The sequence below is a fragment of the Bos javanicus genome, chromosome 18, assembly GCF_032452875.1.
Source record: "Bos javanicus breed banteng chromosome 18, ARS-OSU_banteng_1.0, whole genome shotgun sequence".
Lineage (NCBI taxonomy): Eukaryota > Metazoa > Chordata > Mammalia > Artiodactyla > Bovidae > Bos > Bos javanicus.
The window spans coordinates 58,843,072-58,870,406 of record NC_083885.1 but is presented as its reverse complement, the minus strand read 5'-3'; the positions used below and the strand labels follow the sequence as shown (position 1 = coordinate 58,870,406).

The following is a 27,335-nucleotide window of genomic DNA, read 5'->3' as shown; positions in this document are numbered from 1 at the left end:
GGATATCTTGACACAAGCAGAAAAACATTTCGAGGAATTGAAGGACTCTTCTCTTTCTCTGTCCATTTGGTACCAAGACAGGTTGAATAAACAATGGAAATCTGGGAAATTAATCTTATAGGGAAAGGGGTAGGCCTGTGTTTCCCCAGATGGATCCAACGAACTCACATGGCTTCCTCTTTGGAAGATCCGACCCAAGGGGGCCCCCCCGGCTTCAATATAGAGGTGAGACAACAAAAACCCCAGGAGGAAGAAATTCCAATACAGGCCATGGCGGCTCTAAAGATCTCCAGAAAGCACCACCCTCAGCGGCATCAACCTTATGATCTCCCCTCTTGGGGACAAATAAAAACCCTTACTAATCAAGCTGAAAATCAGGTTTCTCAATAGAGAATGCCTCGGAGTCCTAAAAATATTTTTCTTGCCCTGCTTGCTTTGCTTGCTTGCGCCTCTCCCCGACCCCTCCCCGCTCAAGCTGAACTAATAAATCACACTTACTGGGCTTACATACCCAACCCCCCTTTACTTCAGGTTGTAGAATGGACGGAGAAAGGACCAATCGTATTAACCAATGATTCCATACATATGCCTTCTCCCTGGAGCCTTAAAGGGCCCTCACACCCTGAAGAAGGGAAAGTAATTAATATCTCTTTAGGTTATGAAGTCCTTCCTTTGTGTATGGGCCCAGCAAAATTATGCATAAACATTAGCAGACAAACTTGGGCTTTTGCCCTGCCTCCAAAAGAGGACTTTCGGACGTTCCTTAGATTATTTACTGCCCTTTCTTTGTCCGTGAACCATGTTTTATACTACTGAAACGTTAGGGAAAGAACAAAGAACACTATGCAAAGGGTTTACTAATAAGAACTTTAAATATACTCTGGTTCGTTGGGACAAATGTCAGGCCAAATCAGGAAAATTAATGTTTGTGGCTAATTCATACAATTGCCAATTGGGGACCCCATGGTATGTGGTTATCTAACTGCTCAGATGATATTAACAGCACTATGTGTGATTATGCTACTCAAGTACCATAGAAGGTTAGTAACACTACAATAGAACATTACCATGACAAAGGACTTCTAGGGTGGCTTGACAGTGGAATGGCACCCCCCTCATCCTCGAATTTCCTTGATAAACAGATTGGGCCTGAACAATGGGACACCTGGAAACTTGCTGCGAGCACCAAAGAACTTGAGACTTGGACTGGACATTTCACAGGGACCAATCGTAGTCATAGAAACTATTTCTTTCATGATAATCAATCATATTTCATACAAGCTTGTGTTCCCCTTCCTTTTGTTCTAGCTATAGGAAGTTTACAATTCAATAAGACTTTACGTTCTGTAACTTGTATAAACTGCAAATTATATACTTGTCTTAACTCTTCTGTTTCCTTAAGAAATGAATCCCTTTTGATTCTTCAATCTCGATGTAGTCTGTGGTTACCAATAAATCTCCAGCAGCCCTGGGAAGAAGGCCCCATGGCTGGACTTGCTTCCCGGTTACTTGCTAAAGTGCTCCAGTGATCTAAATGATTCATTGGATGGCTGGTTCTTGGCATTTTGGGATTAATAGCTATTTGCACCACTGCTGCCATCACTGGCATTGCTTTACAAACCTCAATTCAAACACATAATTTTATCCAAAATTGGACTAAAGATACTCATACTATGTGGGCCACTCAGGCTCAGATAGATGAGGATATTCAAGATGAAATACAGGAACTAAAAACAGTCATCAAATGGGTTGGAGATCAATTAATAGATGTACAAAAACAGGTGATGCTAAAATGGGATTGGAATTCTACTCAATTTTGTGTTACACCTGTTCCATTCAATAATAGTACCTACAACTGGGAACAAATCAAATTTCATTTACAAAACACACAATAATGCCTCTCTGAATGTACAATTATTACAAAAATAAATCTTTGAAACCTTTTCTAAAAATCTGCCCTCTTCCACGAATTTGGAAACTTCAGCTGAACAAACTAGCTGATCAATTATCTGGGTTAGACCCATGCTGATGGTTTCAAAGCATTACTCAAAGCCCTGGGTCTGGAACTGTAATTTTGGTGATTGTCTTGACAATTATATTTGTCGTTCACCATTGCCTTCATGCAAAAAAATTTTTAAACTAAACAAACTCAAATGGTCAGAACCCTTTTTACAAATATAAATAAGGGGGAATTGTCAGGGAATGCTTAACAGGAGGATTCCAATGTGTTGTTCCTCATAAATCCTCTGTTCTTTACCAGTTTCTGCTGTCGGAAACCAATGGAATGGCACACCACTCCCAGGACTGAGGTCATAGGATGAGACAGGCTTGAAACGCCTTCAGTAAACATTCTCCTTACGACAAAACTGCTTAGTCTCGATCCTCTTTCTTGAGATACGGATTGTCTCCTGACCTTGTGACCATTATTAATCCTTTGTTCCCTTGGTAACAGTTGCTATACGTTTGGTTTTCTGATCTTTATCATTATCTAAAGAAATTTCTTGTACAACAGCCTATATATACTCACAGAAAGATCATTAAAGCACCTTTGCTCCATCAGAGCTTGGGTCCCCGTGTCTTTCTTTCTCTTTCACTTTCTTATCATCGACTCCGGACTGCCAGGTTCTGGTCCATTAAAGGACCCCAACAGATTCCAACGCAATATATTCTTTAATCCTATAACTATTGTTAATACAGCTTTATTTGTTTAAAAATTTTAAACAAATTGCTGCAAGGGGATATTTTGACAAAGCAGAAAAACATTTTGAGGCATTGAAGGATATCTCCCTTCCTCTGCCCATTTGGTATCAAGACGGGTTGACTGAACAATGGAAATCTGGAAAATTAATATTACAGGGAAAGGGATATGCTTATATTTCTCCAGATGGACCCAACGAAATCAGGTGGCTCCCTCTTCAGAAGATCCGGCCCAGGGGAGCCACCGGCATTCAGGATAGAGAAGAAATGGCAAAATCCCCAGGAGGAGGAGTTTCCAGTACAAGCCATGGCGACTTTAAAAATTTCCAAGAAACGCCGCACTTGAGGTCATCGACCTTATGACCTCCCCACTTGGGGACAGAAAAACACCCTTACTAATCAAGCTGAAAATCTGGTTTCTCAACAGAGAATGCTTTGGAATCCTGAAAATATTTTTGTTGCTATGCTTGCTTTTGCTTCCCCCGCTCAGGCTGACTTGATTAATCACACTTATTGGGCTTATATACCTAACCCCCCTTTATTGCAGGTTGTAGAATGGACAGATATAGGACCAGTTGTATCCACTAATGACTCAGTACATATGCCTCCTCCTTGGAGCTTGGAGGGGACTTCTCATCCTGAGGAAGAAGGAAGATTGATTAACATTCCTCTAGGCTATAAAATCCTTCCTTTATGCATGGGCCCAGCCGAATTATGTATAAATGTTAGTCGACAAACATGGGCTTTCATCCTGCCTCCAAGAAAGAACTTCCACACATTGTTTAGACTGTTTACTGCCCTGTCCTTTCATGAGAACCATGTCAATACTACCAAAACTCTAGGAAAAGGACAAAAATTGGAATGTAAGGGGTTTACTTATAAGGGTTTTAAATATACTCCTATTTATTGAGATAGATGTCCAGCTAGATCATGGAAATTAATGTTTGTGAACAATTACACCATTGTTGATTGGGGACCCTATGGCATGTGGTTATCTAACTACTCAGATGATATTAACAGTACTATGTGGGATTATGTTACTCAAGTAACATGGAAGATTACCAAGAGTTCAATGGAACACTTCCATGACAAAGGACTCCTTGGCTGGCTTGATGGTTGAATGGCACCTCCTCGCCCTCAAATTGTCCTCAATAAACAAATTGGGCCTGAACAATGATACATCTGGAAACTTGCTCCAAATACTGAAAAACTTGGAACTTGGACTGGATATTTCACAGGGACCAGTCAAAGTCATAGGAACTATTCCTTCCATTACACTCATTCATGTTTTATACAAGCTTGCATTCCCCTTCCTTTGGTTATCACCATAGGAAACTTACAATTTAATAAGACTTTACATTCTGTGACTTGTATAGATTGCAAATTGTATACTTGTCTTATTTCCTCTATTTCTCTAAAAAACGAATCCCTTTTGATTCTTCGATCTCGACGTAATCTGTGGTTTCCAGTAGATCTCCAATGACCTTGGAAAGAGGGTCCCATGGCAGGACTGACCTCCCAGTTACTCACTAAATTACTCTGACGATCTAAGTGATTAATTAGATGGTTCATTCTTGGCATTTTGGGGTTATTAGCCATTTGCACCACTGCTGCTGTCGCATATACTGCTTTACAAACTTCAATTCAAACACAAAACTATTCAAAATTGGACTGAAGATGCTCATACTCTATGGGTCACTCAGGTTCAGAAAGATGAAAAAGTTCAAGATAAAATTCAGGAATTAAAAACAGCCATCCAATGGGTTTGCGATCAATTAATAGATTTACAAAAACAAGTATTACTAAATTGTGATTGGAATTCTACTCAATTTTGTATCACTCCGGTTCAACCATAGTGCTTACAATTGGGGAAAAAAAAATTCATTTTCAAGATATGCATAATAATGCTTCCTGAAATGTACAATTGTTGCAAAAGGAAACCCTTGAAATCTTTTAGAAGAGTCTACCCTCTTCCAACAATTTGGAAACCTTAGCTGAACAGCTAGCTGATCATTTATCTGGGCTAGACCCTCGAAGATGGTTTCAAGGCATTATACATAGTATTGGATCTGAAACTATAATGCTGATAATAATCTTGGTGATTATACTTGTAACATACCAATGCCTTTCAAGTAACATTGTTCAAACTAAACAAACTCACTTGTTCAGGGCCTTGTTCACAAAAGTATCTACAGTTCAGTTCAGTTCAGTTCAGCTCAGTTGTGTCCGACTCTTTGCGACCCCATGAATCCCATCATGCCAGGCCTCCCTGTCTATCACCAACTCCCAGAGTTCACTCAGACTGACGTCCATCGAGTCAGTGATGCCATCCAGCCATCTTATCCTCTGTCGTCCCCTTCTCCTCCTGCCCCCAATCCCTCCCAGCATCAGAGTCTTTTCCAATGAGTTAACTCTTCGCATGAGGTGGCCAAAGTACTGGCGTTTCAGCTTTCGCATCAGTCCTTCCAGAGAACACCCATGGCTGATCTCCTTCAGAATGTACTGGCTGGATCTCCTTGCAGTCCAAGGGACTCTCAAGAGTCTTCTCCAACACCATAGTTCAAAAGCATCAATTCTTCAGCGCTCAGCTTTCTTCATACTCCAACTTTCACATCCATCCATGACCACTGGAAAAACCATAGCCTTGACTAGACGGACCTTAGTTGGCAAAGTAATGTCTCTGCTTTTCAACATGCTATCTAGGTTGGTCATAACTTTTCGTCAAAGGAGTAAGCATCTTTTAATTTCATGGCTGCAGTCACGATCTGCAGTGGTTTTGGAGCCCAGAAAAATAAAGTCAGCCACTCTTACACTGTTTCCCCACCTCTTTGCCATGAAGTGATGGGACCACATGCCATGATCTTTGTTTTCTCAATGTTGAGCTTTAAGCCAACTTTTTCACTCTCCACTTTCACTTTCATCAAGAGGCTCTTTAGTTCCTCTTCACTTTCTGCCATAAGGGTGGTGTCATCTGCATATCTGACGTTATTGATACTTCTCCTAGCAATCTTGATTCCAGCTTCTGCTTCTTCCAGCCCAGCATTTCTCATGATGTACTCTGCATAGAAGCTAAATAAGCAGGGTGACAATATACAGCTTTGACGTACTCCTTTTCCTATTTGGAACCAGTCTGTTGTTCCATGTCCAGTTCTCACTGCTGCTTCCTGATCTGCATACAGGTTTCTCAAGAGGCAGGTCAGGTGGTCTGGTATTCCCATTTCTTTTAGAATTTTCCACAGTTTATTGTGATCCACACAGCCAAAGGCTTTGGCATAGTCAATAAAGCAGAAATAGATGTTTTTCTGGAACTCTTGCTTTTTCCATGATCCAGCAGATGTTGGCAATATCATCTCTGGTTCCTCTGTGTTTTCTAAAACCAGCTTAAACACCTGGAAGTTCATGGTTCACGCATTGCTGAAGCCTGGCTTGGAGAATTTTGAGCATTACTTTACTAGCGTGTGAGATGAGTGCAATTGTGCCGTAGTTTGAACATTCTTTGGCATTGCCTTTCTTTGGGATTGGAATGAAAACTGACCTTTTCCAATCTTGTGGCCACTGCTGAGTTTTCCAAATTTGCTGGCACATTGAGTGCAGCACTTTCACAGCATAATCTTTCAGGATTGAAATAGCTCAACTGGAATTCCATCACTTCCACTACCTTTGTTCATAGTATTGCTTTCTAAGGCCCACTTGACTTCACATTCCAGGATGTCTGGCTATAGGTCAGTGATCACACCATTGTGATTATCTGGGCTGTGTAGATCGTTTTTGTACAGTTCTTCTGTGTATTCTTGCCACCTCTTCTTAATATCTTCTGCTTCTGTTAGGTCCATACCATTTCTGTCCTTTATCAAGCCCATCATTGCATTAAATGTTCCTTTGGTATCTCTAATTTTCTTGAAGAGATCTCTAGTCTTTCCCATTCTGTTGTTTGCCTCTATTTCTTTGCATTGATCCCTGAGGAAGGCTTTCTTATTTCTTCTTGCTATTCTTTGGAACTCTGCATTCAGATGCTTGTATCTTTCCTTTTCTCCTCTGCTTTTCACTTCTCTTTTCACAGCTATTTGTAAGGCCTCCCCATACAGCCATTGTGCTTTTTTGCTTTTCTTTTCTATAGGGATGGTCTTGATCCCTGTCTCCTGCACAATGTCACGAACCTCCATCCATAATCCATCAGGCACTCTATCAGATCTACTCCCTTAAATCTATTTCCCACTTCCACTGTATAATCAATCATAAGGGATTTGATTTAGGTCATAGCTAGTCTAGTGGCTGTCCCTACTTTCTTCAATTTAAGTCTGAATTTGTCAATAAGGAGTTCATGATCTGGGCCACAGTCAGCTCCCGGTCTTGTTTTTGTTGACTGTAAAGAGCTTGTCCATCTTTGGCTGCAAAGAATATAATCAATCTGATTTCTGTGTTGACCATCTGGTGATGTCCATGTGTAGAGTCTTCTCTTGTGTTGTTGGACGAGGGTGTTTGCTATGACCAGTGCATTGTCTTGGTAAAACTCTATTAGTCTTTTCCCTACTTCATTCCGTATTCAAAGGCCAAATTTGCCTGTTTCCCCAGGTGTTTCTTGACTTCCTACTTTTGCATTCCAGTCCCCTATAATGAAAAGAATATCTTTTTCGGGTGTTAGTTCTAAAAGATCTTGTAGGTCTTCATAGAAACATTCAACTTCAGCTTCTTCAGCATTACTGGTTTGGGCATAGACTTGGATTACTGTGATATTGAATGGTTTGCCTTGGAAACGAAGAGATCACTCTGTCGTTTTTGAGATTGCATCCAACTATTGCAGTTCGAACTCTTGTTGACCATGATGGCTACTCCATTTCTTCTAAGGGATTCCTGCCCGCAGTAGTAGATATAATGATCATCTGAGTCAAACCACCCATTCCAATCCATTTTAGTTTGCTGATTCCTAGAATGTCGACGTTCTCTCTTGCCATCTCCTGTTTGACCACTTCCAATTTGCCTTGATTCATGGATCTGACATTCCAGGTTCCTATGCAATATTGCTCTTTACAGCATCGGACCTTGCTTCTATCACCAGTCACATCCACAGCTGGGTAGTGTTTTTGCTTTGGCTCCATCCTTCATTCTTTCTGGAGTTATTTCTCCACTGATCTCCAGTAGCATATTGGCCACCTACTGACCTGTGGAGTTCCTCTTTCAGTATCCTATCATTTTGCCTTTTCATACTGTTCATGGGGTTCTCTAGGGAAGAATACTGAAGTGGTTTGCTATTCCCTTGTCCAGTGGACCACATTCTGTCAGACCTCTCCACCTGACCTGCCCATCTTGGGTGGCCCCACATGGCATGGCTTAGTTTCACTGAGTTAGACAAGGCCGTGGTCCTAGCGTGATTAGATTGACTAGTTTTCTGTGATTATGATTTCAGTGTGTCTGCCCTCTGATGCCCTCTTGCAACAAGCACCAACTTACTTGGGTTTCTCTTACCTTGGGCGTAGGTTATCTCTTCACGGCTGCTCCAGCAAAGCACAGCCGCTGCTCCTTACCTTGGATGAGGGGTATCTCCTCACCGCCGCCCCTCCTGACCTCGAACGTGGAAAAGCTCCTTAGGCCCTCCAGCACCTGTGCACCCACCACTCCTTGGACGTGGGGTTGGTCCTCCGGGCAGCCACCCCTGACCTCGGATGCAGGGTAGCTCCTCTCGGCTTCCTACCCTGACCTTGGACGTGGGGTAGCTCCTTCCAGCCATTCCTGCGCCATCGCAGCCTGGCATTCTCAGACGCTGCCCCTGACCTCAGACGTGGGGTAAATCCTTTTGGCTGCTGCCCCTTGGGCATGGGGTCCTCCTGGCCTCTGCCCCTGACCTCAGGACTTGGGGTAGCTCCTCTTGGCCGCACTCTGTGTGCCGTCGCAGCAACTGGTGCTTTGTGCGCCGTCATACAGTAATCCTCAATTATGAAAAAATAAAAAGGGGAGAACTATCAGGGGACATTCAACTTTAAATGATCCAACATGATATTTTCTTCTTTTGTGAGCCATTTCTCAAGGACTCTATTCCTTATCAGTTCCTGGAGAACAGGAATGAGCAAAGCTGCACGCAGTTCTCAGGACTGAAGTCATGAGAAAGAGCATCTGCTTGGATTCCCTTCAGTGACCTTTTACTTAAAGGTAATCTATTCAGTTATGCCTCTCTAACTCAAGATATGGAATGCTTTCTGGCCCTTTCAAGATTATTATTTGCTTGGCTTTGTTTTCGCTCAATTTTTTACTGCCTAAAGCTGCCTTGTATAAAGATACATAAACATGCGTTTCTGCAAATAAAGCACCCTTGTTTCACTCGAGACTTGGGTCCCCTGCTTCCTTCTTCTTATCAACTCCAGTCCCCAGGTCCCGGTCGGTCTACAAAGATCGTGACAGTTCTGTCTTCAAATTCCACAAATAAGAGTAACTCTTCTTTAATCATATATACAACAGTTATTTCTATCCAATGGAGAACATGACCCTTTTCCTATGCATTGTTCCTAGCACACCATCAGTCCCTGGTAACTGTCCCTCTCCTACAAAAAGCCCAGTCCTTTTAACATCTTGCCTAATCTGTTCAAGGTCAGTTGGTAGAACATTATGTTTTATAACAGGCTGGACTATGTACGGAAGGGCTTCCTGATCCTACTGACCATGAGGAGTCATGTCCTAGTTTTACATTATTTTCTGCCCTCCCTGTTGCTAATTCACACACACTATTGAATTTTGTAATTCAGGCTGTGTGTTTTTCCAGGAAACGTGGATGTGAATGAATTGTATCTAATGAAGTCAGCCCCTTCATCTCATTGATTCCTTCCCAGAGACCATCATGAAACGCATATGGCAAATGCATTTGATCAATGTATTACCAAAGCCAAGCTCATAGAGCTCAGCACACAACAGGCCAATAAACTGAGAGACTACTTGTTGGGTAAGGAATAGTGACTTTATTCAGAAAGCCAGGAGACCAAAAAATGGTGGACTACTGTCCCAAAGAATCATCTTTGCTGAGTTAGAATTTGGGTTTCTTTTACACAAAAAGATCTCTGTAGCTTCTCTTCAAATCTGGACTTACTGCAGTTGCTGAGTACCTGAACTAAAGTCATCAGAGAATACATAGAGTGAAAAAGGTAAAGGATTTGCCACAACCACTGAGTCTGGGAAGTATGGCTCCATTGCTGTGTGTTTTCTCCAGGATACATACTCTGATACTACTGGTGAGATGTGAGATGTGAGGATAGGGTTTTCTTTCTTTTTTTAACATTTATGAAATCAGTGAGTAATCTTTCTAGAATGAATTCATGTTCTAAAGACCTGACTAATCAATACATATATATCTGGCTTCTAAGCAGTATGAATTTTCTCATGAAGCCTAAGATGTCGCCACACTCACGATATTTGTATGGTTTCTCAGTAGTATGAATTCTCTGACCAACAGTAGGGTGTGCATTTTCAACTTTGAAGTTTGAAGACTTCTACTATATACCACATTCACATAAGTTTCTCTTATGTATGGATTTTCTGATGTTTAGTGAGTGCTGTGACCTGAGTAAAGGATTTTCCACACTCAAAACATTTGAAAGGTTTCTCTATATGTATTCTCCGATGTCTTTTAAGGTGTGAATTTTGACTGAAGAACTTGCCACATTCATTACATCTAAAAGGTCTCTCTCCAGTATGAATTCTGCAGTGACGTTGAAGCTGTGGTTTTTTACGGAAGACTCTTCCACACTCATCACATTTGTAAGGTTTCTCACCAGTATGAACTGCCTGATGACTTAAAACGGTTGACTTTACACGAAAGGCCTTGCCACACTCGTCACATTTGTAAGGTTTCTGTCCAGTATGAATTGTCTGATGCTTTAAAAGGACTGACTTTAAACGAAAGGCCTTGCCACACTCATCACATTTGTAAGGTTTCTCACCAGTATGAATTGTCTGATGCTGTGAAAGGGTTGACTTTACAGGAAAGGCCTTGCCGCATTCATCACATTTGTAAGGTTTCTCACCACTATGAACTGTCTGATGCCTTAAAAGGGTTGACTTTACAGGAAAGGCCTTGCCACACTCATCACATTTGTAAGGTTTCTCACCAGTATGAATTGCCTGATGCTTTGAAAGGGTTGACTTTACAGGAAAGGCCTTGCCACACTCATCACATTTGTAAGGTTTCTGACCAGTATGGAGTGTCTGATGACTTAAAAGTGATAACTTTACACGAAAGGCCTTGCCACACTCATCACATTTGTAAAGTTTCTCTCCAGTATGAACTGTCTGATGACTTAAAAGGATTGACTTTACATGAAAGGCCTTGCCACACTCATCACATTTGTAAGGTTTCTCGCCAGTATGAATTGTCTGATGACTTAAAAGTGATGACTTTACACGAAAGGCCTTGCCACAGTCATTACATTTGTAAGGTTTCTCACCAGTATGGACTGTCTGATGACTTAGAAGTGATGACTTTACACGAAAGGCCTTGCCACACTCATCACATTTATAAAGTTTCTCTCCAGTATGGACTGTCTGATGACTTAGAAGTGATGACTTTACACGAAAGGCCTTGCCACACTCATCACATTTGTAAAGTTTCTCTCCAGTATGAACTGTCTGATGACTTAAAAGGATTGACTTTACATGAAAGGCCTTGCCACACTCATCACATTTGTAAGGTTTCTCGCCAGTATGAATTGTCTTATGTTTTAAAAGTGATGACTTTAAACGAAAGGCCTTGCCACACTCATCACATTTGTAAGGTTTCTCGCCAGTATGAATTGTCTGATGACTTAAAAGTGATGACTTTACACGAAAGGCCTTGCCACAGTCATTACATTTGTAAGGTTTCTCACCAGTATGGACTGTCTGATGACTTAGAAGTGATGACTTTACACGAAAGGCCTTGCCACACTCATCACATTTGTAAGGTTTCTCGTCAGTATGAACTGTCTGATGAACAGCAAGGTTTGAATTTCCGCTGAAGACTTTGCCACATATATCACATTTAAATAATTTATTTCCTGTATGAATTTTCTTATGTCTCCTGAGGTGTGAGTTGTGACTAAAAGCCTTGCCACAGTCATCACATTTGTAAGGATTTTCCTTGTGTGCTTTGAGTTCTTGTGTTATTACTGAAGGATTCATAAAATCATTCCCATATATATTAGAAACACTGGTTTGGACACAAGGAGGAATTCTTTGAAGTGGTTTAAATAAGAAACTGTTGTTGACAGACCTCTCAACTTCATTATATTCAGAAATTATCCTGCCAGTTTGAAATATCTGCAGTTTATCCTGAAAGTTAAATCCAAACCTGTTTCCAAAGGGCTTGATTCCTGCATCCTTTCTATCATGCAAATCTCTTCCATCAGGCACATTTCCATTAAGGCTTACAGATGTCCCTTTGTAATTGCTTCTGTCATCTCTCCCCTGACACTCAAAGTCACACATATTTTCCTCACTTTGCCAAAGATGAAAATGTTTGATTTCACAGCTTTCAGGTCTTCCCAGCATCAATGTTTGGAATGTTTCTAGTTTATCACTGTTCGCTTCCAGTTGTAAATGCTTGATCACATGTGTAGGAGAGATATCTACAAGATAAAAAGAATCATAGGTATCCTGCTCACAATAATTCAAAAATAAATGTTTCATGTTGAATATATTATACCAAAAGTAATACTTGTGCCAAGTTATGAAACACCACAATGATGACCTTAAGTTTTAGAAACACTAAAGGAATAGAATTCTTAACTTAAGAAAACATAGTATAAATTCACCGTTAAGGTAGCCTAGTTTTAAAAACCATATGCCAAACACACTCACATTGGACAATCTTACGCCAACTCTCAAAAACAGAGTATTTTTCTACCAGGACCCTTAGGAAGGTATCAATCAATAGTTGTCTCAAATTGAAAAGAAAAATATTACACTATCACTGTATTCTCCATACTTACTATACATAAATAAATTCTAAACACAATATTATATATTATAACAGTAAATAATTCTAATTGAAGCTTACCCAATTAATAACTATTCATAATTGGTTGTTTACAATTGAAAACAAATGAGAAAATGAAGAATATGACTAAAACAATTTTTTGGAAACAACGTAGTTTTCTAAATCTGCTATAGAACTACATACCCAAAAAGAAAAGGCATTTTACAATGTTAACATGTAGTTATGTGTCAGCTGTATTGCAGAATACACGCTAAAAGACCATCATCTGTAAATGATACATAAATTAAGACATAAAATATTCACCAGTTTTCTTACAGCCAATAAACAAAGCAATCCCTACCTATGTTGTTGTTGTTCAGTCGCTCAGTCGTGTTTGACTCTTTGCGACCCATGGACTGTAGCTCACCGGACTCCTCTGTCCATGGGATTTCCCAGGCAAGAATAGTGGAGTGGGTTGCCATTTCCTTCTCCACGGGATCTTCCTGACTCAGGGATCAAACCTGCATCTTCTGCATTAGCAGGTGAATTCTTTACCACTGAGCCATCAAGGAAGACTGATGTCTAGCCATGCACTATTCTTAATTACCTAGTTTAATGGCACCAAAATATAATAAAGAGTGCTTTGTGTATTTATTGACTAGGATCAGACACAATATTGCTGAAAAATGTTGCAAGTGAAAAGCATACAAGATATAATGTAGTTGAGGTTTGACAGAAAACAAAATTCTGTAAAGCCATTATCCTTCGATTAAAAAATAAATAAAAATTTAAAAAGATAAAATATAGATAAAGTCGTATCATAAAGAACATGACAGAATATAGATATTACCGTTTTTAAACAAAAATACATTTTGAGTATTTACTATAAAACATGAACTACTGACAGCGCTAATTTGCTTTAAAAGGCTTGAGGTAAAATAACATGTTTTTCTCTAATCAGAGCAGGAGACACACCCAATTGGTGCACTAAGTGGTAAGAGAACCAGGATATGAATCTGAACCTACAGACTGAGAAAACTTATTTGTAAACATGACGACCCACAAAATGAATAGACTAGAAAATATTTAAAAAAAGAAAAAAAAAAAACATACAAGGAACTAAGAAAGAAAATGTCAAGGAAGATACAAGTCAGAAGTAGTCTGTTTAACTATTATTCAACCATCCCATCTCAAAATGGGTTGTGAGTTACCATGGATGCACAGAGTGATTTAGGTCATGTCCTGAGAAACTTGTTCAATAAATGACCAGGTATTATCTTTACAGTGAGAGTATGTAGAACATGGAGGGATGTGATAGGTAAGAACAATGTTTCCATCCATATCAAGGTACTCTGTGACAAATGGTCAGGACAAAGAAAGGGCCTGCGTGGAGCATAGGGTACACAGGTTTATGTCAGATATCAGCTTGTGACTGCATGTCTTTGGGAAAATAACTGAGAGCACAAACTAATATACTGACCTTAAAAGAAAAGAACTGGTTGAGCAAGTTTATGGGTTTTATACTATGGGTATGGGACAGAAACAGAGAAATTTTTAAAAATGACTGTGATATATGGAGAAAGCAGGATAATACCTGTCATACTATTTACAATGGAATGTATCCAACTGTGAATTTTGTAAGTTACAATGGAATGCTTATATTCAAGAAAAACATACACAATATTCCAGGATATTGTGTAAGAATCTTATCAGCAGAAATCAGAAGGAAAATCCAGGAAAAGGCTATCTAAACCTGGGTTCCTCTGTCAAGTATGATTAACCTCTCTATTGGACATTTATTTCATTTCTTCTTCCACACATGTTCATCTCAAGATCGAGGAGTATCAAAGAAAAGGAGGGACTGAAACTGACTCTGGAAGACCTTCCCAGTTACAAAAGCCTTTCTGAGGCACCCAACTCTTTTTCGTAGAAAAAGGCTTTATTCTCCTAGACCTTCCCTGAGTTCAAAAGAGCAGATTCAAACAGTTACTAATACACAAAAGGATCATACCATGATCAAGTGGGATTTATTGCAGGGATGCAAGATTTCTCAGTATCCACAAGTTAATCACTATGATACACCACATTAACAGTTGAAGACTAAAAACCATATGATCATCAATAGATGCAGAAAAGGTTCTGACAAAATTCAACTGCCATTTATGATAAAAACCCTTCAGAAAGTCAGCACAGATGGACCCCACCTCAACATAATTAAGACTGTATATGTCAAACACACAGCTAACATCATACTCAACAGGGAAACACTGAAAGTATTCCCCTTAACAACATGAATAAGACAAGAATGTTCACTATTGCCACTTTTATTGAACATATTTTTGGAAGTCCTAGCCACAACAATCAGAAAAGAAAAAGAAACAAAAGGAATTCAAGTTAAAAAAATTTAAAAAGTAAAACTGTCACTATGATGCTACCGACAGAAAATCCCGAAGATGCCACCAGATGACTACTAGACCTCATCAATGAGTCAACTTGCTGGATACAAAATATATAGAAAACTGCTGCATTTCTATACACTAATAATGATATATCAGAAAGTGAAATTAATCAAACAATCCCATTCACCATCTCATAGAAAAGAATAAAATTCTAAGGAATAAACCTACCTAAGAAGTCAAAAGAACTGTACTCATAAAACTATAAGATGCTGATGACTGATACCAAAGATGACACAAACAGATGGCACAAACATATACATAAGAAGTAACACTGTCAAAATGACCATACTATCCAAGGCAATCAACATTTTCAGTGCAACCCTTATCAAATTAACAATGACATATTTCATAAAACAAAGAAAAACTTAATTTGTACCAAAATACAAAAGACTTTGATATCTAAAATGATCTTGACAAAGAACAGAGCTGGAGGAATCATGTTCCCTGAGTTCAGACTACGCTACAAACTGACAGTCAACAAAGTGAAAGTGAAGTCACTCAGTCGTGTCCAACTCTTTGTGATCCCATCGACTGTAGCCTACCAGGTTCCTCTGTCCATGGGGTTCTCCAGGTAAGAATACTGAAGTGGGTTGCCATTTCCTTCTCCAGCAGATCTTCCTGACCCAGGGACTGAACCTGGACCTGGGTCTCCTGCATTGTAGGCAGATGGCTTTACTGTCTGAGCCACCAGGGAAGTGGTATGATGATGGCACCAAACAGAAACACAGATAGGTAGAATAGGAGAGAAAACCCAGAAATAAACTAATTTACTTAGTGTCAATTATTCTGTAACAAAGGAGGAAAGAATATAGAATGAAGAAGTCTCTTCAATAAGTGATGCTGGCATAAATGGATAGTTACATGAAAAAGAATGAAATTATAACATTCTCTAACACCACATACAAAAATAAACTCAAAATGTGTTAAACATCTAAATGCAAGGCCAGATACTATAAAATTCATAGTGGAAAACAAATGCAAAACACTGACATAAATGTCAGCAAATTTTTTTTGGATCTATCTCTTAGAGTCATGGTAATAAAAGCAAAATCAAACAAATGAGACCTAATTAAATTTAAAACCTTTTTGCAAAGCAAAGGAAACCGAAAAAAGAACAAAAATTCAACTTTTGGACTAGCAGACTATATATGCAAATAATGATACCTATAAGGGATTTATTTCCAAAATATACAAACAGTTCATACAGCTTGATATCAAAACAAACAAATAACCCAATCAAAAACTGGGCAGAAGATCAAAACAGATATTTCTCCAAAGGAGACAAACAGATGGCCACCAGTCACCTGAAAAGATGTTTGACATCTCTACTTATGAGAAAAATGCACATCAAAACTACAAAAATGTATCACCTCACGCTGGTCAGAATGACCACCATCAAAAAGTCTACAAACAATAAATGCTTGAGAGGGTGTGGAGAAAACAGAACCCTCCTACACTGTTGGAAGGAACATAAATTGGTACTGCCATTTTGGAGAATAGCATGGAGGTTCCATAAAGAACTAAAAATAGAGCTATCACATGAACCAGCAATTCCAATCCTGGGCATGTATCCAGAAAGGATGAAAACTAATTCAAAATGATACATGCACCCCAATGTTGTTAGCAGCACTATTTATACCAGCCAAAACATGGCGGCAACCTAAATGTTCACTGACAGACAAAGGGATAAAGAATATGTGGTACATATATACAAGGGAATATTGTGAAGTGAAAGTAGCTCAGCCGTGTCCAACTCTTTAAGACCCCATGGCCTGCAGCCTGCCAGACTCCCCTGTCCATGAAATTCTCCAGGCAACAACACTGGAGTGGGTTGCCACCTCCACCGCATAAAACACAATGAAGTAATGCCTTTTGCAGCATTATAGACAGACTTAGAGATTATTCTAATGGATATCAGACAGAGAAAGACAAATATCATGGGATATTATATGTTGAACTGAAATAAATGATACAAATGAACTTATTCAAAAAATAAACTCACCAGCATAAAAAACAAAGTTATGGTTACCAAATGGGATAGTACAGGATGGTGATGGGGGCAGGCAAGGGAGAGATAAATTAGGAGTCTAAATATATACAAACTAATATATATACAAAATAGATAAGCAACAAGAACCTACGATATAATGGCTCAGGGAAATATATTGAGTATCTTGTAAACTGCTGTATACCTGAAACACAACATTGTAAATTAACTATACTTAAAAACTGGAGAAGGAAATGGCAACCCACTCCAGTACGCTTGCCTGGAGAATCCCAGGGACAGAGGAGCCTGGTGGGCTGCCATCTATGGGGTCGCACAGAGTTGGACATGGCTGAAGTGACTTGGTGTACATGCATGCATGCATTGGAGAAGGAAATGGCAACCCATGCCAGTGTTTTTGCCTGGAGAATCCCAGGGACAGAGGAGCCTGGTGGGCTGCCGTCTGTGGGGTTGCACAGAGGCACCCATGACTGAAGTGACTTAGCAGCAGCAGCAGCATCATACCTAAAAAGAATGGTTAAAACAAAAACAAAAACACCTCTTGTGCAAATGTTCAAAAGATGTTTCGCAAGGGTGTAAAAACTACTAAATGGGGGAAGCAGTCTATGAAACAAGACATGTTGACAAACTGAATACCCACCAGCAAAAGAATTTACTTGGAACATTATCTTACACTATAGACAAAAATGAACTCAAAATGGTTCAAAGACCTAAACCTAAGTCCCAAATGTATAAAACTCCTGGAAGTAAACATACAGGAAATGTTTCTGGAAATTGGACCCACAAATGATTTACCAGATATAACACCAAAAGCACAGGCCACAAAATAAAACCAGATATCAATAAATTGAACTATATCAAAATTATAAACTACTGTGCATTAAAGTGCAGGGAGTTTGAAAAGACAATCAACAGTAAAAGAGAAAATATGTGGAAGTCATACATCTGATAGTAAATGAGTACAAAGAATATATAAAGAATTTTAAGAGGGACTGATCACCAGTTCCACCATAGGGACCATTTCCCAATCAACCATCCAACGCATTGCAAATACAAAACAGAAACATTAAGAGTAATACAGAAATTTGAACTTAATGATAAAATAAAAAATACCTACAATGCCCAGAACAACAGTGCAGCCAATAGCCTCATAGATATGAGAATGTGAACTTGGACAAAGCTGTCCTGGGATAAATTCCCATACCATTTACAGAGGCTAAAATATATGGTCCTTGATACACATGAACAACACTGTCACGGTGCCCTTGACAGAGTCTCCAAAGCCATAAAATAACCTGGAAAGATGTATCGGGCTCTCGTGATACTTTCTCTCTCATAATCCTAGAACATACTGACCACTCTACTGGATAGCTTCAAGTGGTGACTTTGTACAGAGCAAGAAAATAACATTAGGGATAGTGTCTCCATCACAGTTTTCTGTTACCTAGTAAATCCACTCCACAGAGACTCACCAGAGGTTGCCAATTAAACATAGGTGGATTATCACAGCAAGGAAACTAGATAAAATTTCAGACCCTCAGGAATATATTTCAAAGAAATTTAAGAGGAAAAAGGATACAAAGTAAGGAGAATGTAACATCAGGAACAGTTCACATTCCTAGACTGGGTAGGGCAGTACAAGAGTAAAAATAATACAACATGAATGTCAGACATCACAGCATCTTGAGATGTGACCATGCTCTCAACCTACAGATGGCAAGCTAAGAGCCTGCGAGATTCACATATGCTCCCCTCGTAGGATCTAGGATCAAAAAGATGATCTCTCTATCCACTCTCCTTACATTTTCCTAAGTAACAACCACAGAGGATCCAATCACCAACTTGTCCCACTCCTAAACAGAAAAAAACAGCCCTTTTGAAATACTTGTTTTTCTTTATACATTGTATTTTTGGCTACTTTTACATCACTCCCCACTGTCCAGAGCTTTTTCTCCTGCTCCAATGTTGAAATACTATTCAGATCAGAAACAGAAATTCTGGGACTCCCCTGGTGATCCAGTGGTTTAGACTCTGCATTTCCAATGCAGGGGGTGCAGGTTTCATCCTTCGTCAGGGAACTAAGATCCCACATGCAGAATGGCACAGCAAAAAAAAAAAAAAGTAAACAAGCAAGCAAAAACAAACAAATAGATATTCAGCGTTATCAGAAGAGAGAAATCTAAAGTGCTGTGGATTTTTTAAAACACTGAGCCAAAAGTCAAAAGGTAGAAAATGGGAAATCGGGTTTTTTGGTATTTTTTTTTAACACTTGCCAGTGACCTTTGTACATGATTAAGCTCTGGGACAACCTCAGATATGACATGAAACAGACACAGCATCTGAAGAGGGTCAGTTTAACCTTGTGAAGCTGTGTCATGCCCCAATCACCAGAATTCTCAGATGAAAGACATCAGGGCCTCCCAAGGGGGCACGCAGGGAAAATGCAGATACCCAAGGGCAGCTCGGGAAGGAAGTCATCCTCACCCACAGATAGCAGGTTCCTATAGGTCTCCAGCATCACGTCCCTGTATAAGGCCCTCTGAGCAGGATCCAGAAATACCCACTCCTCGTGAGTGAATTCGATGGCCACATCCTCACAGGTCAGTCGTTCCTGAAATGAAACCACACGTCACCAAAAGGGCCATGAAAAGTTCTCATTTTCATGCAAAAGAGAAAGGGTAGTAAGGGCTAAGGATTGACTTCGTTCAAGTATGTGTTCTAACAGATCCATGCAGGGGTATCTGGAGAAATTATGGATCTCTAATTTTAATTTCTTATGCTTTTCCCTAAGACCTTATGAGATCCTCCAATTAATATGGATTTTTCATCATTGTTCAAAATCCATGAAATAAATAAAGCTCAAAACTGTTGTGGCTATACAGAAGTGTCAGATATTATGTTCTACCCAGTGAGTGCAATTCATTATCTAGATGAGGTACAGCATGAGTGGTGTCTTCAGAGATGATGAGATCCACAGCACTTTTAATGGAAAGGTCAAAATTTTCAGTTATGATGTTGCTAACAGCAGCAAGGACCAAAAGTGTCTGAAGGCTTCCTGTTGCTCTAAATTACTGTAATACTACTCTAAACATTAAATAAGTACTTTACAGGCAAGAATCTGTCATCAATGTAATAGCTCATTAAACAATGATCTGTTCCCACCTTACAGAAGAAAACCTGTGTCACAGACACTCTGAGAAACTCGACTCAGGTCAAGAAGGTAAGAAATGTTACATGAAGCACCTGAACTCAAAAGCTTGGGCTCAGCAACTGAAGCTTAAACATCTAACAGTTAAGTAATACAGAGAACATTAAAAGTCCTTTGACAGAGGGCTTCTAAAGAAAACTTGAAAGAAGTCCAAGGTGAGCCTCCTCCCTGCCCCTCTGTCTTCTCTGCAAGGGGAGCAGCTCTCAGGCCTTGGGCCTTCATCCCTTGAAAATGGACACCTGTGCCAAATTAGTCTCTACCCCCTCCCTGATCAGGAGAACCTCCTCCCTGTTGAGTGATCACTGTCCACAGTGGTGGTGAAGGACTGGAGATACTGACCGATGAGAGCCACAGCAGCTTGGCAGCCCCAGGTCCCCCGACCATCTCACTTATTCCTAGCCTCAGCTTCCTAACCAGTGCCATTTCAAAGGACTTTGACACAGCAGCCAAGTTCCCTGAAGCTGGAGCTGCCACAGCAAGGGTGGCTGGCTCCAGGCCTGGAAGTGGGACTGTGTTAGGGAGCTTCATCACTGTTATGCCAGGAACCCTTCTCTCAAACAATAGCTCTTCTATGCCATGGGCTTGGCCCTCAAAGGCCATGGGGCTCTTTTGCCTGATGGTGGTCTAGCTCATCTTCTTCACGATATGAAGGAGCTGTTTCCACCTCCCATAGTTCTTTCTCCTTTGTCTGCCCTGTATGTTCCCTTTCCTGTAACTCCTCAGGCAGCCTGGGGAAAGTGGTGGGCTCAGGGTTTGACAGAAGGAAAACAAATAAATATTGTATTAATATGAAAAAAAAAAAAAAGTCCACGGTGAACAATTTGGACTGGCATGAAAGGTCATTATAGACATGGATACAGAAACACAACTGTTAGTAATTTACTACTTAAAACACTAACAGGATTGTTTAGAAAATTCCAAGGCCACAGATTATACTGATAACATAATTTCAACTTAAAAAAAAAAGGTGATACGTAGTTTTTAAATCATGATGTCTTCTATCTAAACCACAGACTTGCACATGTATGCATGCTTATCTATAAAAAATTAACTGACACGAGAGGATTTGTCTTTTGACAGATTTTTTGGACAATTTTATATCATCCTTTTATTTACATGTATTTCAACACCTTTGAGATGATAAAAATGTATCCTTTGTACTCAGTTGAGTTTGTCAACAGGATTCTATACTAGGCTACAAAGAGAAAACAGGTAAAAACAGTAAAAAAAAAAAAAAAAAAAAAAAAGAATACTTGAACTCAATTCATAATAAAATTACCATATACAAAGATACAAATAAAATTTTATCCATTTAAATTTACATAGCAAGGCATTAACAGAAGCCAAAGACTTTCTTTACTTTTTTTTTCCATTAATAAAACAGTGATTTGAAATTAGAAGAGTCATTAGATTATGACAAAAAAAAGTATCACAATAGCAAAGTAAAAAAACTTCTTGGAGAATTAAAAATCATGGCAAAAAAGAATATGGAAAAAAATATAGTTATTAAGCAAGACTATCTCAAGAAACATCATGATAGGAAGGAAACATTCAATACATTCTTTCTGAAATTACAGTGGCATGAAAGGAGCAGTCCAGGAGGCCTGTCTTTCACCACAATACGATGCACATGAGCAGGGACCACCAGAAGTAACAGGAGGAAAATCCCAGGGCAAGAGACACAGAGTTTGTCAGAGAGGTGAAACAGGTAGTACTCATGTTTGTGAGGACATGGAAAGGTGAAAAGTGAAAGGATGGAAAAAGACAGTCCATCCTACAGAGAGCAGGGGAGACTGTTATATCAGACAAAATAAACTGGAAAAAAAAAAAACTGCAACGAGATAAATATTGTATAATGATAAAATGGTCAATTTACCAAAAAGCTGTAACAAGTAAAATATACATATACATCTAACATTAAATATCTCAGAAAAATGAAGCAAACATTGAAAAGGCATGTACAGACCACATGGCCCAACAAAAGCATAAAACACATGTATCTCAAGGACACATAAAGCATTCTCTATCAGAGACCACATGTTAGGCCAAAATTAACCATCTTAAGAGACTGATAGCAGGAAAGTATCTTCCCTGACAACAATGAAATAAACACAAGAAAAAAAGAAAATTCCTCAAATGTGGACATTAAACAGCTCACTCTTACACCACAAATGGGTCTAAGAAAAAATCACATGGAAATTTTTAAATACATGGATGAAAACGAAAAGAAAACATTACAAAATTTATAACACACAGAGAGCACTGTACTAAAAGGAAAGTCTGAACTGTTAAATGCTTACAGTAAAAAACAGAAAAGATCTGATATCTGAAATCTATTTTTAGACCTTTAGGAAGCAAAAAACGGAAAACAAACTAAACTCGTTTAGCAGAAGGAAACATGTAAATAAGAAAGATTAAACCAGAGATACAACAGAAAGTAGAAAAATACAAAAATCAACAAACCAAGAGTTGATGTTTTGAAAAAACTATGTAGGAAAATCCCCACCTAGACTAAGGAAAAGAGAAAAAAAGATTCAAGTAACTAAAAACAGATATGAAACAGAAGTGAATACAACTGAGGTCAAAGAAAGTTTCTAAAGATAAGGAAGTACTATGACCAATAATGCCAATAAATGACAGAATATAGGAGATACTGGCAAATTCTCAGAAACATACAAACTATTTTACTTATTAAGAAATAAAAAAATTGATAAGTGTTGAAAGTGAAAGTGTTAGTCACTCAGTCATGTCTGACTCTTTGTGACCTCATGGATTGTAGCCCACAAGGTTCCTCTGTCCATGGAATTTCTCCAGATAAGAATACTGGACTAGACAGCCATTCCTTTCTCCAGGGAATCTTCCAACCCAGGGATGGAACCTGGGTCTCCCACACTGCAGGCAGTTTCTTTATGATTTGAGTCACTAAGGAAGCCCATTATAACTAGAGAGATTTAAAAAGTAGTCAGAAACCTCTAAGAAAAATACAGGACCAAATTCTACCAAACATTTACAAAAGAATTACCACTATGGAGCAAGCATGATTCTAATAGTTTGCTGATTTCCCAAAGACACAAGAAAGGAAAACTAGAAACCAATACCCCTGACAAATACTGATGCAAAATTAAAATACTTACAAACCAACTTCAACACATATTTAAAAGATCTGGAGAAATGGAAACAGAACAGATGGGGGGGGAGGGGAGGAAGGAGAGGGTGAGTGAGATGTATGCAGAGAGTAACATGGAAACTTACATTACCATATATAAAAGTAGAGAGCCAATGCGAATTTGCTGACTGACTCAAGGAACTCAAACAGGGGCTCTTTAACAACCTACAAGGGTGGGATAGGGAGGAAGATGGGAGGGAGGGCACATATGTATACCTATGGCTGATTCATGTTGGTATTTGGCAGAAAACAACAACTTCTGTAAAGCAATTATCTTTCAATTAAAATAATTTAAATAAATAAATAAAAAGATCTGACACCATAACCAAACGGATTTTATTCATATAAGGCAAGGAGAAGTCAACATACAAAAATCAATTAATATGACACACTACATTAACAGATTAAAGGGGAAAAAAAAAAACAGGATCATCTCGATGAAGGAAAAAACCATTCGACAAAACTTTGACAACCTTTCAAGATGGAACACTCAATAAACTACAAACAATACATTATACCAACATCAACATAATAAATGCCATTATGAAAACAGCACAACAATGGGGAAAGAATGAAAGCTTTTCCTCTGAGGTCAAGAAGAAGGCAAGGATGCACACTCTGCACTACAGTTCAACAAAGCACTGAAACCCTTAGAGCAATTAGATGAGAAAAAGAAATCAAAGGTCCCCAAATTGAAAAAGAAGTAAATTTATCTTCTTTCCCACAAGACAAAGTTTCATCAGTAAAAATCATAAAGATTACAAAAGAAACATACTATATGAAAAAAGATTCTTTAATAACCAAAGGATCAATAAACCAATTAATTCATTATCAAAACTGCCAAGACAATCTTTATAGAAGCAGAATAAAACATGGTGAAATTCATAGAACTATTCAAAGAGCAAACAGCAAAACTCTTGAAGAAGGAAGATGGAGGTCTTTCTATTTCAACAACTATTACAAGGTAATCAAGGTGAGGTGGTACTGGTATAAAAACAGACAAATAAACCAACTGAACAGAACACAGTACTCAGACATAATTCTTTGTGGATATGTAAAGTATATTCACAAGGATGTCAAGATACACAAAAGGGAAAGGACAGGCTCAATTGATCTGATTCCCAGATATGACCAGCTACTGTGCACACACCTGACTTCCACATGCAGTTTCCTTACCCTGGTTGACAGCAGACAGCGCATCCAGATAGGCCCTAAGCAATCCCTGCTGCCCAACAGCACTGAGACCCCGTCTCCAACCCATGGGTGAGAAGTCCGGCCCAGGATGGTGCCCAGGGGAGCCTCCTCACAAGGGCCAGGTCACCAGGTCATGGGGAGACGGGATCTAAGTGGAGACGACAGGGCCTGAGGGAAGGCCCCAGGTGAGTGTGCGTGTACAGGAGTCACACAGGACACTCCAGAGTCAGACATGATTAGCGAGTCCAGAGAAGGGCATTTCAGGAAAGACAGACTAAATATGACCTTACCTGAGAAAGAGCCATGCCTCACTCCTTTTCTTTCCTCTTCCTTAACTTCAGGGCTTCCTAGGCAACACGAGTCTTCAGAGGTCTATTATCAAAGTTGAAAACATGCTGTTTAATGCTTAGAGTCAACACATCCTCTTCCTGAGCCCCAGCCACACACACAGCGAAGCCCTCACCATGAGGAACAGACAGTCCCCTGTGGCCACTGTCTCAGGAGGGACTCAGGACAGTCAAAACCTGCAGAGAGACCACCATGGGACATTCCCACACTTTCCCTCAGATCACACTCCCCTCCTGGTGAGGCCTCATGTACACAGCAGCAGGAGGCACCTCTGCTGACCAGGCAATCTCCTTCAGGTCACACAGCAGGCCCTGATCCATCCCCACTCAGAACAGAGCATCCCCTCCTCAGCCCAGATCTGAGCCCTCAGGACTGGGAAGACTCAGAGTCCTGATGCTCAGTGGAGGATCCAGACTGGAATCAACTGGGGCATCTTAAACACTCTCGAGCTGTGGACCAACACAAACTACCTGAAGGGGAATCTCTGGTCAGAGGGTACAAAACGTGTGTCGGGAGCCGCGTTAGGCATTACTGACAAAATGGAGGCACGGCCCCAAACCCCTCTATTTGTCCCACAGGCATGGACCCGGGATGAAGGAGTTAGGTCTTGTGATTCTGACCTGTTTTTTCATTTCCTCGGTTGAGTTGACTGAAAAGAATGTTAAGGTGCTTATTGTCCTTGAGAGGAGGATGAGAAGGCACAAAGCCTTGTGCAGTTGTGCCCAGAGAAGAATCCATAAAGTTAACCATTGACATTTGTTCAAGGATCTTTACAAAGAGTGTTCCAGGATGAGCACGTAGGCCACAGCTTGAGGCCATGGGAAGGATTGTCATCTGAGATCTATTTGTGAGGGAAATGTTTATGGCAAAGGAAGTTTGCTGAATTTAGGGTTTAGGAATAATTAAGAATAGTTAGAAGCTAAAAATTTAAGGAATGTTGTAGTGCTAGCATATTTTACTATAGCTTATAGAGATTAAGAATTTCAGAGATATTAACAGCTAGAAGCCATTTCAGGAGATAGTGAGCTTAGGATGCTAGGGGCAAACAGGATTTAGAAAGATAAGAAATAAACTGAGGAATGTGGTATGCAGCCCAGATATACGCATGAGTTACAATGTAATCAGAAGTTAAACAGGATTCTGAGAGAATCGCTGAAGCAGAAACTCTGTTTGAAGGGCAACAATGTTTTATGGAGACAATAAATCTGGGTGAGGGGAACTGAAAATGCCAAACTTCTGACTTAATGCTTTTGTCAAAGTATAAAAGAGAACCTGAAGCTTGAAATAAACATGCAGTCCCGTACCTTCAGTCAGAGGCTGCATCATTCTCCGCCGACACTGCTCATCTCTTCAGGCTGATTCCCTGGCTGCTAGAGCTGGACTCCAGCACATGTGTATGCAAAATGTGTCATCAATGAAACGTGAAGCCCGGACTGAGCACCATTCAGAGGAGAAAAGCACCCCCCAACTCTCTTTTTCTTTCCCAGCCTTACTAAGGTGTAACTAACAAAAATGGTATAAATGTACTGTGTACAAAGTGATCATGTCATAGACTCGTACACTGAATAATTATTATACTCGAGTTAAGTTACACATCCACCTATGAGTACACTGTATTATTTCTCTCTGGGCGAATTTCAAGGATATAGAAACACTACAGGCAGCATGCAGTACCTCAGATCCCCAAAACTTACTTATTTTATAACTGAAAATCTCTACTCTTTGACTACCAGTGCCCCATTTCCCCTTCCACCCGGCTCCTGGTAACAGCCTTATTACTCGATGGCTCTATGAGTTTGACAATTCTAGTATCCACATAGTGTCTGTCCTCCTTTGTGAGGCTTATTTAACTTGGCATAATGTTCTCTAGGTTCATTCATTCTGGCATAAATGCAGGATCCTTGATTTTTATATTTATATACAGAGAAAAAATAGTTCATGGATATACAGTATATAATAAATATTTCTATACCACACTTTTGTAACCTATTCTTTCGTCAAGAGACATCTGGGCTATGTCTATGCCTTGGCTACTGTAAATCCAGTCACACTCATGGGACTGTGGACATATCCCTGAAAAACTGATTGCTTTTCCTTTGGATATCTGTCAGAAATGGGTTTGATTGACTGTAGGCCTGTAGGCCTGTTCTAATGGAGAAGGCAGTGGCACCCCACTCCAGTACTCTTGCCTGGAAAATCCCATGAATGGAGGAGCCTGGTAGGCTGCAGTCCATGGGGTTGCTAAGAGTCGGGCAGGACTGAGCGACTTCACTTTCGCTCTTCACTTTCATGCATTGGAGAAGGAAATGGCAACCCACTCCAGT

General features: G+C 39.7%; 1 protein-coding gene and 1 pseudogene across 1 annotated transcript in view; one reads left to right on the top strand and one right to left on the bottom strand.

Annotated features, from left to right (window-relative positions):
• Positions 1-9,873: 9,873 nt before the first annotated feature.
• LOC133229662 (zinc finger protein 665-like) overlaps positions 9,874-27,335 on the bottom strand; it is a 32,830-nt gene continuing 15,368 nt past the window's right edge. Inside the window, exons 3-6 of the mRNA XM_061386269.1 lie at positions 26,316-26,387; positions 24,954-25,035; positions 19,580-19,706; positions 9,874-12,281 (exon numbers count right to left, since the gene is read on the bottom strand). Coding sequence (XP_061242253.1) covers positions 10,201-12,281; positions 19,580-19,706; positions 24,954-24,968 — 2,223 coding nt within the window. The 5' untranslated portion in view covers positions 24,969-25,035; positions 26,316-26,387 and the 3' untranslated portion in view covers positions 9,874-10,200. The remainder of the gene's footprint in view (positions 12,282-19,579; positions 19,707-24,953; positions 25,036-26,315; positions 26,388-27,335) is intronic.
• LOC133229904 (ATP synthase F(0) complex subunit C2, mitochondrial-like) lies at positions 20,535-20,931 on the top strand (annotated as a pseudogene).